Source organism: Sitophilus oryzae, unplaced genomic scaffold (assembly GCF_002938485.1).
Source record: "Sitophilus oryzae breed Bouriz unplaced genomic scaffold, Soryzae_2.0 scaffold_817_pilon_pilon, whole genome shotgun sequence".
NCBI lineage: Eukaryota > Metazoa > Arthropoda > Insecta > Coleoptera > Curculionidae > Sitophilus > Sitophilus oryzae.
The window spans coordinates 306,523-320,943 of NW_022147436.1; the positions used below are offsets into that span (position 1 = coordinate 306,523).

Genomic DNA, 14,421 nt, shown 5'->3' on the forward strand with positions numbered 1-14,421 from the left:
AAAAACGGCGGTCAATTGGCTTGAAAATTACGATCGATGACATAACCCATATAATTTTACATACAAAATAACAGCAATCTTCATTTCCAAGCCACCTCTGACGCCGTTTTTATCGATCGTATGGTATTATATTAGATTATACTACCCTTTATGGAGTCTAGCAGTTTATGTCTAGCAGCAACAGTTTACATCAAAGTTAGCACACAGGATACAGGTATAATTTCTAACACCACACATTCCAGAAACTCAAAATTTAAACACATAAATAGGATTTCTGTTTGAATAGATCAAACACGAAAATGGGTTTAGGGATAAGGAACAAGCGCTTTTCAACAAATTTTCACCTATAATTTTGTCACAAATTTTTCATTGTAAGACCCTGAGTCGTTCGTCGTTTTTCGACATTAGTTGAGGTTAGGATAGAATTTCTGCTAGAACAAGGCTAGAACTATGAGTATAAGAAAAAACTAAGTCAAACTCAACCAGTTTTGTTAGTTTCAGTCATTTTAAGTCCATTCAATATCGACAAACGACCTAATTCGCCTCGAATTTCACTAAATCAAAGAACTGAATAATACACGATGCAAAAACAAACAACTGTCGAGATGGATTGTGGGAAATTTTTTGCGCGGGCGTTTTAAATTCTCTGTATTGGCCAAGCTCATAAATATCCAGATTATCCAGAAGATACCAACAGAATATTTTGTTGCCTTGACGTAATATATATCTATCTGTACGGTTTATTGCATTTTATGTTATATAAAAAGTAGTACATTATTTATTTTTCCTAAATATCTAGACGATATCGTTAGGATATTTTATTATCATGAGCATGTTTGGATATCTCAGCTGGATGTACATTAGATATACGACAGAGATATCCATAGGATATTCTATTCTGAGACATCTACAGGATTTCAGGATGTCTGGAGGATATCCTGTCTTTATAAGATGATCTTATAATGGGACATTCGGACATTCTATGAATATCCTGCGGATATTGTGTGTTATATGGGATCTCTGGTCGTCGCCTGATTTCCCTCTTCTTAGTTTGTGAATAATATTGTAAAAATTTTTAAAATAATTTTTATTATGTATACAGAGTGTCTTAAAACTGAATGTTTTGAATTTAAAGAAATATGTCTATTTTCAACTCATTAGGGAAATTTTGTTAGGAGAAAAATAGTTGGTATCTTATCTAATATTAATAAGGCGTTGGTAATTAGGATAACTTTCAATGTCTTGTAAGTCGAAAAACTTGCTTTAATCAATTAAAAAAGGCTTTGACTTGATAGATATTCCATAATTAAGATTATGGATAATTCTCCTATGATGCAAAAGGAAGATGATTAAACATCCCTAGATCTACCTAAGTAAATATAAATCTGGCAGCGCGGCGTAACGAAGATAACGAGACGCCGCACCACGTGCTAAAAAGACGCAGAGCTACGACCTACCTACTCTACACGCGAAGTTATAAAACGCGTAGCGTAGCGCGCCCGAAACGTCAGCCTGCGTCAGCTCGCGGTGTGCCGTGCCGCTGCATGTGCCTTTCTATTTTATAATCGTCCCGATTTTTTCATTTAGTTTTTCCATCCGAAACAAACGTCGCACAGTGAAAATGTTACTGAAACTGGTGTCGATTTTCCTCTGGACGATGGCCGCCAGCGCCATCAAAGGACATCAAGACTGGGGTAAGTGAAAAAAGTGCGATTTTTTTTGAATCGGAACGGATTTACCGCCGCCGCGCCATGCGGCTGGGATTGTCCGTCACGTAGGCCCTGCTCGCGCTCGATACTCGCTTATTTTTCGTATAATTTCAATTAAAACCGTCTTTGATCTGAATAATATCATTATAATTTATAACATTCATATTTTCATATTTTTTACGGTACGTTATATAACAAAACATTTTTTTTTTATTAATAGATATCTTTTTTTATTTATACCGATCAAATTACAATGCATTCGAAGTTCATATGTTTTAAATTATTTAAGTTATTATAGATAAAATATTATAGAGATTAATTACTATTTCAAAGTTCATAGAAAGTTTTTGGCAATGAATCATGTTAAGTTCATTCCCACATTTCGTAACTTTTACATTTTGCTCACGTGCATATAGACCTTAATTAGTAAAACTGTTATGTAAATCCGATATATTATTTTATTTAATTAGATTAATAATTATAAATAACAACTATACCATACAAGTATTAAGTGCTGTTGTATTATATCATGGATAAATTAATATGATTTGAATTAGGTATAAAAATATGGAATTTTTTCTTACCACTTCTCGTATACATCCACTTAAACAGTTATTGATTACTTATTCATTCAATTTGATTTATTTTAATTATTTATTAAGTTATATTGGGAGTTTTTGTTTAATATTGATTATAAAGATATACAAAATAATCAATAATTTCTAAAAAATAAAATGATTTTCTTTTAAAATGCCTATATGAAGTACCTAGGTGTGCGACTTTTTCACGAGACGACAACAAAAATATTTAAATCTTTATTTTCTTGAAATGATAAAAAATAAACTTTCTATTTTTTTATGGAAGGATTTACTCCTATAGCTACTAAAATACTGATTACTAAAATTATTTATTTTATTTTATACTTTATCACTATGTACTGATTACCAAATAATGTAACAAATTATTTAATTACTTATTTATATTATAATAATTTTTATCACTGTATATTAATGAAATTGGTAATGTAAATTTTTTAGTCAATGTGAATGAAATATAAAATTATCTGGATATACGGACACATACTTTGTATATTTTATTTATTGTGGTTAAGCAAAAACCGCTCACGTATGTTTGTTTGTTACATGTTGTGTAAATTCCGATTTTATAAAGTAAATTTAACATTATGAATAATATTAATACTTTATCTATCATAGTATACAGTATAATTATTAGCAAAAACCTTTTACTATAAATATTTAACAAATATAAAAAGTATCATTATAACATTACGAAAAAGTATGTTTACACGGTGCCACTACCACCGCCAGTATTGCCGTACCTACCAATGAAACTGGCCCCTGCTACTGGATAGGTGTAAATCAGCCTTTATATCATATAAATCTTAATTAAAATAATTTAAACTATTTAAAATATTATTTATATTATTTCATATTTTGATTATTATTTTTGCGAATTTCTTTCAATTCACAGGATACAAAGGGGCGGATACAAAGTGGCGGATACAGAGGGGGGGTCCATGGGCCCCCCCCCCCTAAAGTCTGTAAATTGAGTTAAATATTAGGCTTTTGGGTTAAAAAAAAGCCCCCCCCCTAAGGCATATTTTGCATTATTTTTTATTTGGGTCCCCCCTAAAATAAATTTCTGTATCCGCCCCTGACTGTACCCCATGATCCATTATACCCTATGATCCACTGTACCTTATGATCCACTGTACAGGGTGGGTCAAATTCGACGCTTTTAAATGGAAACACCCTTTTCTATAGGAGATAGACGAAAACTAATATCGGTGTCTGGACTTAATTTTTATGAAAAACATGATGGTGAAAACCGCACATCAATATGTTACCGTTTCGGAGTTACGGGGTGTTTTTCAAAAATGTGCATTTTTAACAAATCACTGTAACTTTTTTGCTATGGAAAATTTTGTATTTCTATGAAAACATTTCCAAAGCACCTTTTTACGTAGAATATAATGGTTTAAGTATATTTTTTTTAAATTAATAATTTAAGAGTTATCAACAGAAAAAATTATTTTTTATTTGGTACACCCTCTATATTACAACAAAACAACTAGTGGGTAAATGAATTTGTAGATATATTACGACATTTCTTGGAACTTTAGTTTCGGAGATATTAATTTAATCGGACCTTTTTAAAAAAATTAATTTTATTTTTCAGAAACTATTAGAGACAGAGTTTACCAAAAATGCTTTTTATAACTACTAGTGGGTAAATGAATTTCTAGATATATTACGAATTTTTTTGGAACTTTAGTTTCGGAGATATTCATTTAATCGGACATTTTTAAAAAAAATAATTTTATTTTTCAGAAACTATTAGAGACAGAGTTTACCAAAAATGCTTTTTATATCTACTAGTGGGTAAATGAATTTGTAGATATATTACGACTTTTCTTGGAACTTTAGTTTCGGAGATATTAATTTAATCGGACCTTTTTAAAAAAATTAATTTTATTTTTCAGAAACTATTAGAGACAGAGTTTACCAAAAATGCTTTTTATATCTACCTTATGATCGACTGTACATTATGATCCACTGTAATCTATGATCCACTGTACCCTGTGATCTGCTGTATCTTGTCATTCAGTGATCCACTGTGTCTTGTAATTTGTAATCCATTGTATCATGTGACCCGTTTACTCTTCCGTGTGATCCAATGTGTCTTGTAACCAATTGTGTCTTGCGATACGCTGTGGCTTGTGATCTGTATCTTGTGATTAGTCTCAACTTTATGTAGATCATACCAAATAAACTTTTAGTCACGTGATTAAGCTTGACCGGCACAGCGTTGCCCACTTTTACATATTTTCTTTTAATCAAGATAACTTAGGAAACAGAAATAAATTAATTATAATTAGGTATATATAAACAGTTATTATTTACATCAACAAAACTCACCTTCTTAACCGCATTTAAAGGACATATAGGGCCATTACTGCCGCTTTTCCGTTCAAAATATTCTAATAAAGTTGCGATGAGTTTTTTGAAACGGCTATTAAGCTATCTTGTACACTTTACACTAAAAGAGGTTCTAAAAAGAACAATGTTCGACCGCAAGATCTGGTAGTAAAAAATTTTAAGCTTAAAGTATCACAACACAATACATTTAACCAAAAACTCGAAATACGTAACTAAAGGGTCTAAACGAATGACAATGTCAGGAAATAAATAAATAAATGTGGCAACTTGACATTTTTTACAGCAGAGCTACCACTTGAATGTTCAACGGGAAATTTTAATACCCGTTAGTCAGCCTGACGCCAATTACGTCCATGGTTGGCAACAATGAATTTAAAAATCGCGCCCTCGATTACGTAACTAAAAGTTTAATTGGCATCGCTTATATTTTCGCTTCGTAGTGTCTAGTGTAATCTGTAAGCTATTTATTTCATTTCTATTAAACACATTTTTTTATTGCAGTATGGATATGTTAGTTATATAAACTCGAGAACATAAAACCAGGGATTAATAATTATAATAATATATGTAATACCACAAGTAATACGTTTATTAACTTAATTTATATTAGAGAACAACGGCATACGGTCGAGTCGGCCGCTGCTGGCACGTATACGTAGACGTAAAGAATCTTTTACGTGTATAAAAAATAAAAAAATATAAGAAATGCGCATGCGTACGCAAACGTTTACGTGTTTGTAGGCCGACTCGACCGTATGCCGTTGTTCTCTATTGTTACGGATTCCGTGGGTCCACTAATTCAAACTCACGATAAAATACTTAACGAATTTATTTTTCTCACTCTGTACACCCAACTTATACTATTTACAACACAATTTATGCAACTACTATTACTCTAATGGTTCTGGCACCTTCGCCAATGAATTCACAATTTAAAAGCGGTATTATCAAACTTCAAACTGCCCAACCGCCAAGCAGGGTTCGGAAGTAGTTAATTAAGACGTAATTTACCTGATTAACTACGTGTAGTTTTTCTTCAAAAACTACGTCTTTTCCCGTTCATTAACTACATGAAAACTACCTTAATAAACTATGTATTGATATTATGAATAATTTTCATTTGTATGAGGTGTAATAGAGATAACATGACGTAAATATTATATTTAAAGCCATATTTCTTCTGTTTTTTTTAAATATATCATGTGTTTTTAAAGCTTCAACTTATTATAACCTCACCTCAAACGTTTGATATTTGAAAGTTACATACATAGGTTACATAAACTACACCCTCTACATAAACTACTTTAACTACGTGTAATGTAGTTTTTAAAAGTAACATGTAGTTTTCCGAACTCTGCCGCCAAGCGTGGGTCTTTATATACCCCTACTGACGGTTTCTCGAACCTTCTATAGAATTCTGTAATATTCTTTGTTTCGCTTTCTGGTGAATTCGCCATGTTTCTTGACACGTAGGCACGTTGCGACAATGTAGGCAACCAGTAATACAGTTTAGCGCCACATACACCTTGACAATATGTAAAATCACAATCAATATAATATTTAAAATAAATGAAGTACGCTATTATTTTAAGTGGAAGAGTAGGTAATTTATAAATATGTATTTTTGATTTAGTTAGGCAGACAAAAGAATAAGAAAATTAAATAAAAATAATACCTTTATTAATTTTTGAAGATTTGGGACAGAGATTATTTTATTTATATAATTTATAAGTAAATCTTTGTATTACCTATATGTAAACATTATTTATATAAATGTATTATATTTTATTATCAAAATTTGCCCTTACTGTTAAAGTTTAAATATTTTATATGTTAAGTTATTATTTTATTAAATTAAATTTTATCTATACGTAATCTATTTTATTCCATTATGTAATCAACTCCAATAATCAAGTGAATAGTGTGAATCCCTACAGATTAGGTACATTATTTTACAATAAACATTATTAGTCGGGAAGTGCATCTGATGTAATAAAATTCGAACCTTTACACACGTTTATGATAAATGTACTATCTTAATAGTCAATTCATTTACTGTTAAATAATCATTGACAAATAAATATTATCTAATGAGGAATATTCAGTTAAATAATCTATTTCTATTTATAACAATTAATTTGTTAGTTTGAGTTTAATAGGGTGTTATTAGCTTCGTTCCAGCACACAAATTTGGACAGTTCTGTTAGGATACCAAAATTCAAATTTATAACGTAATTTTTTATTATTAGGGAATGCAGGGTGCTACAAATTCGAGGTACGAGGATTAGTATCTCGGAAACCGTAATAGATACGAGCATGGTTAAATTGGGGCAAAGTTGCACCTTGAGACTCTCTCCAACATGCCATCAAAAAAGTTTCAAAAATATCAAGGATTGCTGGGTTTTTTGAAGAAAACGAATATTTTGAGAATCAATTTTATTTTTTCCTGTTGTTACTTTTTATAACGAAAAAGTCACTTTATCAGGCCTATCTGATAGCAATTTTAGATTTGCTAATTAGATTTTAAACGTTCACGTTTAAATTCTCCATACCAACGAGAAATTATTGTCGAACGATGTGGTGCTTCATTGCCAAAACAGAAACCTGTCTTCGAAAATTGTAAAAAAATTGTGCGAAAATTAACGAATCGATACTTTGACGTTAACTAAAGATGACAGTTAATTTTGACATTTGATATACAGGATGAGTTTTAAATAAGTGCGAATATTTTCAGGGCTGGTAGATCTCGATAAAGAAACTTATTTTCTCATATTCTTCAAAATGAGTTATTTTACTTTGGAATAGAGGTGTGTAGTTCGTGAACGAACTAGTTCCAATCAACTATTCCCATCCAACCCCGGAATGAATGGAACTAGTTCCCAGTTTCTCAAAGAACTAGTTCCTCAGGACCTATTCCGGAAACGGTCGATTATTAGGTAAAATATAGGAGGTACCGCAAAAAGTTAAATACAAAAGTTATAGGGTTTATAAATATCTATTAGCGGGTAATACATTTAAATATACAAGGTCGTTCATAAAGTCGTGGCACATCAAAGTTTTATTTTTTTAAATGGAACCCCCTGTATATTATTGCATATTTCGGTTCTTTCTTCAATTCTAGGCAAAAATCGAAATAAACACAATGTACCTCAAACCAACCGTTTCCGAGTTAATGAATTTTGAAAATATCACTTAAACAATTTGATATAATTAATTTCGATATGTTCAGTTTAATTTAACGATGCCATTCTGCCAAAACTGTGATACTTAATAACATTTGATATTAGTTCTTAAGTTAGCATTTATAGATGTATAAATGAGGGTATATCAAGTTTGGAAATTACAAAATTTTCGTTAACATTTCAATTCTTCAATTTATGTACATTGTGTATTACGATTATTGCGTAAAATTGAAGGAAGAATTTAAATATGCAATAATATACAGGGGGTTTCATTTAAAAAAAATAAAGCTATAAATTTTTTATTTTTTTTTTTCGTGAAAAAAACCTCATAATTGTTTTTCTGGGGTCGAAATGTACTACCCCTAAAACTATTTGCACTTATTTCAAACTCACCCTGTATATTATTATGTTGACAGGCGCCTACCATGTCATAAAATTTAAAAGACAACCCTCGTACTACGAATTTAAAAAAAATGTTTTAAAAACATCGATAGCACAAAAAACTGACCTGTTCCTGGCCTAATAACACTTTTTTAATGTAAATGAACTTATAGCTAATGGTGTTTTGGGTACATACAAAGTACTGGTATAAGTGAAAGTATCTTTCCTTCAATTATATTATTAATGTTATAACAAAAGTGTAAAATAATATTTTAATGTAGCATTGTTCTGCTTGTTCCTAATTTCACTCTTTCTTTTAATATAGTAAGTTATTATTTTTTATACAAGTGACATTAAATTATATTCCTGCAGTAAATAATTTTTTCTATTATTATTAAATAAATCAAGGACTGACGTCAAAGAAACAATCAGTGCATTTCTGATTCTTGAAAAAAATAATGCAGTTATTGCTTTATAATCAAAATTGTTCAAAATACTAATTACATATTTAACAAATGGTTTTAATGCACAATCAGACGCACAAAAAATAATTTATAAACAATGCTTATTGTATATACGTATATACACTAATTTTATTTTAATAAGAATTCATAAATTAATTTCCTCAATAATGCCAATTAAATACAGCTAAGGTTCGTTGTGAAGTAAGAAAAAATCTAGAAGGTTATAACTGTGTTTTTTTGTTTGTGTGTTCAATTTATTTAAACTATATAAGTTCAAGTTCATAAAACTACTCATGCAGTTCCAATCATTATTTTTGTTCTGCTATTTTGTACAGGAAAATAGATTTATTAAATGGTCACATAAATATCTCTTAAAAGTGCTGGTAAAAATGATTTATAAACAATAAACCCTATAAGTTACCTTGCAATCTTTTAAACATAATATTACATTTTTAAAGTAATTAAATAAGTATTGCAAATATTAGTTTTAAACTAGGATGTTACAACAGACACAGATTACAAATACAAAATTGAATAGATGGAAAAATTATTTTAATTATTTGTGGTTTGAACATTTGACAACATAAATAATTATGTATTATGTACCATTTTTGATGTTCTAATTTTTATTGATATATGTATTTAATCTTTGAATGAAATAGACATCTATTTTATTCGTTTTTTATTCTGCAACATATCTACAAGGAGAAAACATTTTAAAATTCAATTTATCAATTTTTAATCACACTTCAATAGCATTTAGAAAATCAGTGCGATCTATGAAAGGTAACGTTTTCAATTTTGTTGTAAAGTAAAAAGGCTAGGAAGTAAATTTTCAATTTTCAATAAAGCATCTAGCTCATTTGCCAGCTCAAAATTAGAATTTATAGTTAGGAACTCGTATTTTCATTGGAGAAACCCTGTTATATTTATTTCAAACCAATAATCAACGAGAATATTCGTATAATTTAAGAAAATTACTGTAAATCGCTATAAATAATGAATAATAAACAAAACATTTACACATAAACCAGGATTCTTCTTCTTCTTAGTGTGCCGTATTCATTTAATGAATGTTGGCGACAATTCTGGCAAATTCGTCTCGATCTTGGGCGACTCTAAAGAGTGAATGGGCATCGAGACCAGTCCAGTCTCTGATGTTCTTAAGCCAAGAATACTTCTTTCTTCCGATGCCACGTTTTCCTTCAATCTTCCCCTCCATAATCAGTTTCAGGAATTGATATTTGGTGTTTCTAAATATGTGGCCCAAGTAAGCTGTTTTCCGTTTTTTAACTATTTGAAGCAACATTCTTTCCGTTCCCATACGTCGCAGAACTTCGTCATTTCTCACGCGATCAGTCCAAGGAATCCTGAGCAATCTTCGAAATATCCACATCTCAAAGGCCTCTAGTCGGTTCATAGTTTTTGCCTTGAGGGTCCAGGTCTCCACGCCATATAGTAGTACTGAGTATACGTAGCCTTTTACAAAACGGTAACGTAGGCGTAGACTCAGGCTTTGGTTACTCAACAGAGTTCTCATGTTCGTGAATATTGCTCGGGCTTGTTCGATCCTGCTTCGAATCTCCGTGTCTGGATCTAGGTCTTCGGTAATCCAGCTGCCGAGGTACTTAAACTTCGGGACCTGTTGAATCTGTTGGCCGTTCACCGAGATGTTTAGACGGTCGATCGGGGTTCTGCCAACCATCATAGTCTTCGTCTTATCGATGTTGATTTTTAAACCGAGTCGCTCGCCTTCCGCGGATACTCTATCGATAAGTCGCTGTAATGCTTCTTGGTTATCAGCAATGATGACTGTATCATCAGCGTAGCGAAGGTTATTAACCGCGTAGCCGTTGATCTTTATGCCGTCGTCTGTGTCCTTTAAGGCACTGTCAAAAATGGCCTCCGAATACAAATTAAAGAGGAGAGGCGACAAGACACAACCCTGTCTTACACCCTTCTCTATTGGAAAACTAGAGGTGGTTTCATTTCCTACCTTCACCGATGCTATCTGGTTTAAGTAAAGCTTTTTTATGAATGCCAGGTCGTTCCTGTCCACCATTTTCTCCTCTAGAAGTTTTATAAGTTCCGAGTGGTTGACACAGTCGAAGGCTTTCTGGTAATCTATGAAGCACACGCATACATTCTTTCGCTGGTCTCGACACTTCTGAAGAAGAACACTCAGACTGAATAATGCTTCCCTTGTGCCAAATCCCTGTCTAAACCCAAACTGTGTGGTGCTGATCTCCTTTTCACATCTGTTGTATATTCTTCCGTGAATTATTTTTGTGAAGAGCTTTAAGACCTGGCTCATTAAGCTGATCATTCTAAACTGGTCACAGTGGTCAGCATTGGGTTTTTTTGGTAAGGGTACGAACACCGAGTGTAGCCAGTCCTGTGGTATTTGACTCGACTCATATATGTTGTTGAACATTTGCACCAAGACTTCAATGTTTTCCTCGTCCAGCAGTTTTATTATTTCTATATAAATCTCATCTGGTCCTGCTGCTTTTCCCTGTTTTCCCTGTTTAATGGCCTTTATGATTTCTGACTTTAGTATTTTGGGTGCGGTTTCGCCAGCGCAATTATCCGTAAAGATTCTCTGTTCATTTTCGCGGAATAGTTGTTCGGTGTATTCTTTCCAGTGGTTCAGTAGGCTGCTAATGTCAGTTATGAGTTCGTTACTGTCATCTTTTATACATATATATATATATATATATATATATATATATATATATATATATATATATATATATATATATATATATATATATATATATATATATATATATATATATATATATATATATATATATACTATATTTGGTATATATTATATATACCAAACCAGGATTGGCATGATTTAAATCAAGTGATTTTTTTAATTTTTATCATGTGATTTAAATAAAAAAAATATTTTATTGAAACTATAATAAATCAAAAAATAACTGTAAAAGTTGTTAAAATGTGTGCTAGAAAACTATAAAAAATATTTCTATATCAGATATAACAGATAATAAATCGAAAAATAATTGTAAATGTTATAAAACTATATAAAAATATCTATTCATCAATTTAAATGTTGGACCGACTTTTGAAGTAATTTCGTGTTCGCAACCAATCCATTAGACCGCTAAACACAGGGATTTATCTTAAAATTTATGTATAAGTGACAAAAATTCGCTGTTCGAATACATATCATTTGCAAAGTCTAGTGCAGAACTAGGTTCTTCTAATATACAGACTATATCTTCATTCCCGAGAATCTAGAATCGTTGTCAGAAAATATGTTGGTTTATTTTTTTTGAAACGGTTGTATGTTTCCAAATTCCTACCGAAATTTTGATCTGCAGTAAGTACTTTGATATTAGATAATACATACTAATTTCATTCTCGACTTAAGACTATTTCCGAACAATAGTGTATTGTTTTATTAGGAGTAAAAATTATACTTTTTTTGACGATGCTGTACCTTTGAAGGACCATCTAGCCTATCTAGCCTCTACCTTTGAAGGACCATCTATTCCGACTAGAGTGAGGCACAAAAAGTACATTTTTACTCTGAATAGAACATTTTTTTTAAACATTACAAATAGTGTTTTAATCAATTTCAAACATTGCAACTAATATAAGCAGTAATCGAGCAACAATTATTTGTATTCTCGTTGAATTTGACACTTAATATCAGTTTAATATTATATTTTTGTAATTTTGTGCTTAGGCGTAACAGTCCTTTACTTTTATGCCTAGGCGTTAAAATGACAAAAATTAATACTTTTGAGACGTTTGAAAAAAATCCTTTTGATCTGAAGGGAGCGACTTTTTTGCGGAATATATTGGTGATCGATGTAGAAAAATGACACGCGCTCTAGAATTGTTAATGTTATCGGTATCGGGCAGAGTTATAAAGATTTAACCATTTAGGATAGGACTTTAATTGGAAATAAGTCCTAGTCATTTGGAAATCCGTTTTAAATATTGTTTTGAATTAAAATCAAAAAAATCTGATTTTTTTAAAAAAATCATGATTTTTTCCAACCCTGACAAAAACTGACCACATAAAACAAATTGTTGGTTAGTAGTAGTCAGAGATATATGTAGATGTAGTAATATTTTTTTGGTTTAATGGCCACAGCTGCCAGGGCTAACGATAGAATTATCGTTTTTAATAAAAATTAAAAAAAAAAATTATAAAATTTTAAAGATAGAATAGTATACGGTTTTATATTAACTCTAATTTTTTGGAAGTTTATAAAAAGCATTCTTAAAAAATATACAGGGTGAGTCTTAAATAAGTGCAAATATTTTCAGGGCTGGTAGATCTCGATAAAAGAAACATATTTTCTCTTTACCCTTTTTCAATTAAGTTCAAAATAACCGAGTTATTTAAGTTTGAAAATTAAAAAAAATTTTTTTTTTTGGAAAAATTTTGAGAGCCACCGGATTTTTTCTGTATTTGCATCCCTTTTAGTGCCGTAACCATAGACTTAAAATAAAATATAGACTGAGCATCTCATTCATAAATAGCTGGAACATGCGGTCAGACAATGTCTTGTTATTGTTGTGTTATTGTTTTAGGTTATAACGAGTGCGACACGAGCGATAGATCGGTTATCTCTGTCGTAACGGTCGTTCCCTGACGACTCTGCCGAGAAACGCAACACTGTCTTTCGTTTCTCAAGTACACCTGAACTCTCCGTATCATAGCCGGGTAATTTTTTTATTTTAATGAAGCTATAATTAAATTAAAAATATATCGTATTTAAACTTTTTTATATTTTATTAAGATTTAGGACAGGTTTTTTTAAATAAAAGTTTAGAAAAAACGTCTTAGAATCCAAAAAGGATAAAAATAATAAAATACACGTTAGAGAAGAAATTTTATAATCGAAATTACGTATTTTTTGAAATTAATAATAAATTATTAATTTTAGTCAAACATTTACAGCCCCTAATATTAATCAAAACAGGATCTATTCCACAGATATAATAGAATCGGCGACAGGGAGAGAAAAAAATATATGATTGTTGTAATTTTTTTTCTGGTTAGGTGATGTCTTATGTAAATTAGAGAAAACATAAATCTGTTCCATTAAAACAAAGAAGGTGATAGGAAGTGGATAAAATGAAAACTACATTTATTTAACTCGGTACTGTCTTTATTATGCCGGGTGCGTCCCAAAAGTGGCTCATCCCCATATTTTTTTATATTTTCAAATAAAAAAACAAGATTTAGTATATTAGTATATGACATTAATTAGGATTTATTGACGCATTCAATTGTTTTTGGTCACTTCCTATTTCACCGGAAATGACTATAACTTTTTAAAAATTTGCGGTGAACAGGCAGTTCTAAAAAGTTTTCGAAAAATATACAGGGAAATTTAAAAGAAAATGCACGATTTTATTTTTTTGCGAAAAAACTTCATAGACGTGTCCTTGGGGTCGAAATATCCCACCCCTGAAAGTATTTGCACTTATTTAAGACTCACCCTGTATATATCCTTCAAATCCTTCAGTTTATTAGCTGTTAGTAAGAACTAGTAAGAAGTTTCAATTCAAATATGCGCACATAGTGCACATACTGTTTCTTTTCGACTAAGAGCGATAGATAGTTGGGATTGGGAGCTGATGTTAAAACTTAAGGGTATAATAACACTTAAGGGACATAAAGGGCCATTACTACCGCTTTTCCATTCAAAATATTCTAATAAAGTTGCGATGA

General features: G+C 31.0%; 1 protein-coding gene across 1 annotated transcript in view; it reads left to right on the plus strand.

Moving 5' to 3' along the window:
* Window positions 1–1,469: 1,469 nt before the first annotated feature.
* Window positions 1,470–14,421, plus strand: part of LOC115889630 (protein cueball) — a 52,090-nt gene continuing 39,138 nt past the window's right edge. Inside the window, exon 1 of the mRNA XM_030909679.1 lies at window positions 1,470–1,694. Within this exon, the coding sequence (XP_030765539.1) occupies window positions 1,622–1,694 (73 nt within the window). The 5' untranslated portion in view covers window positions 1,470–1,621. The remainder of the gene's footprint in view (window positions 1,695–14,421) is intronic.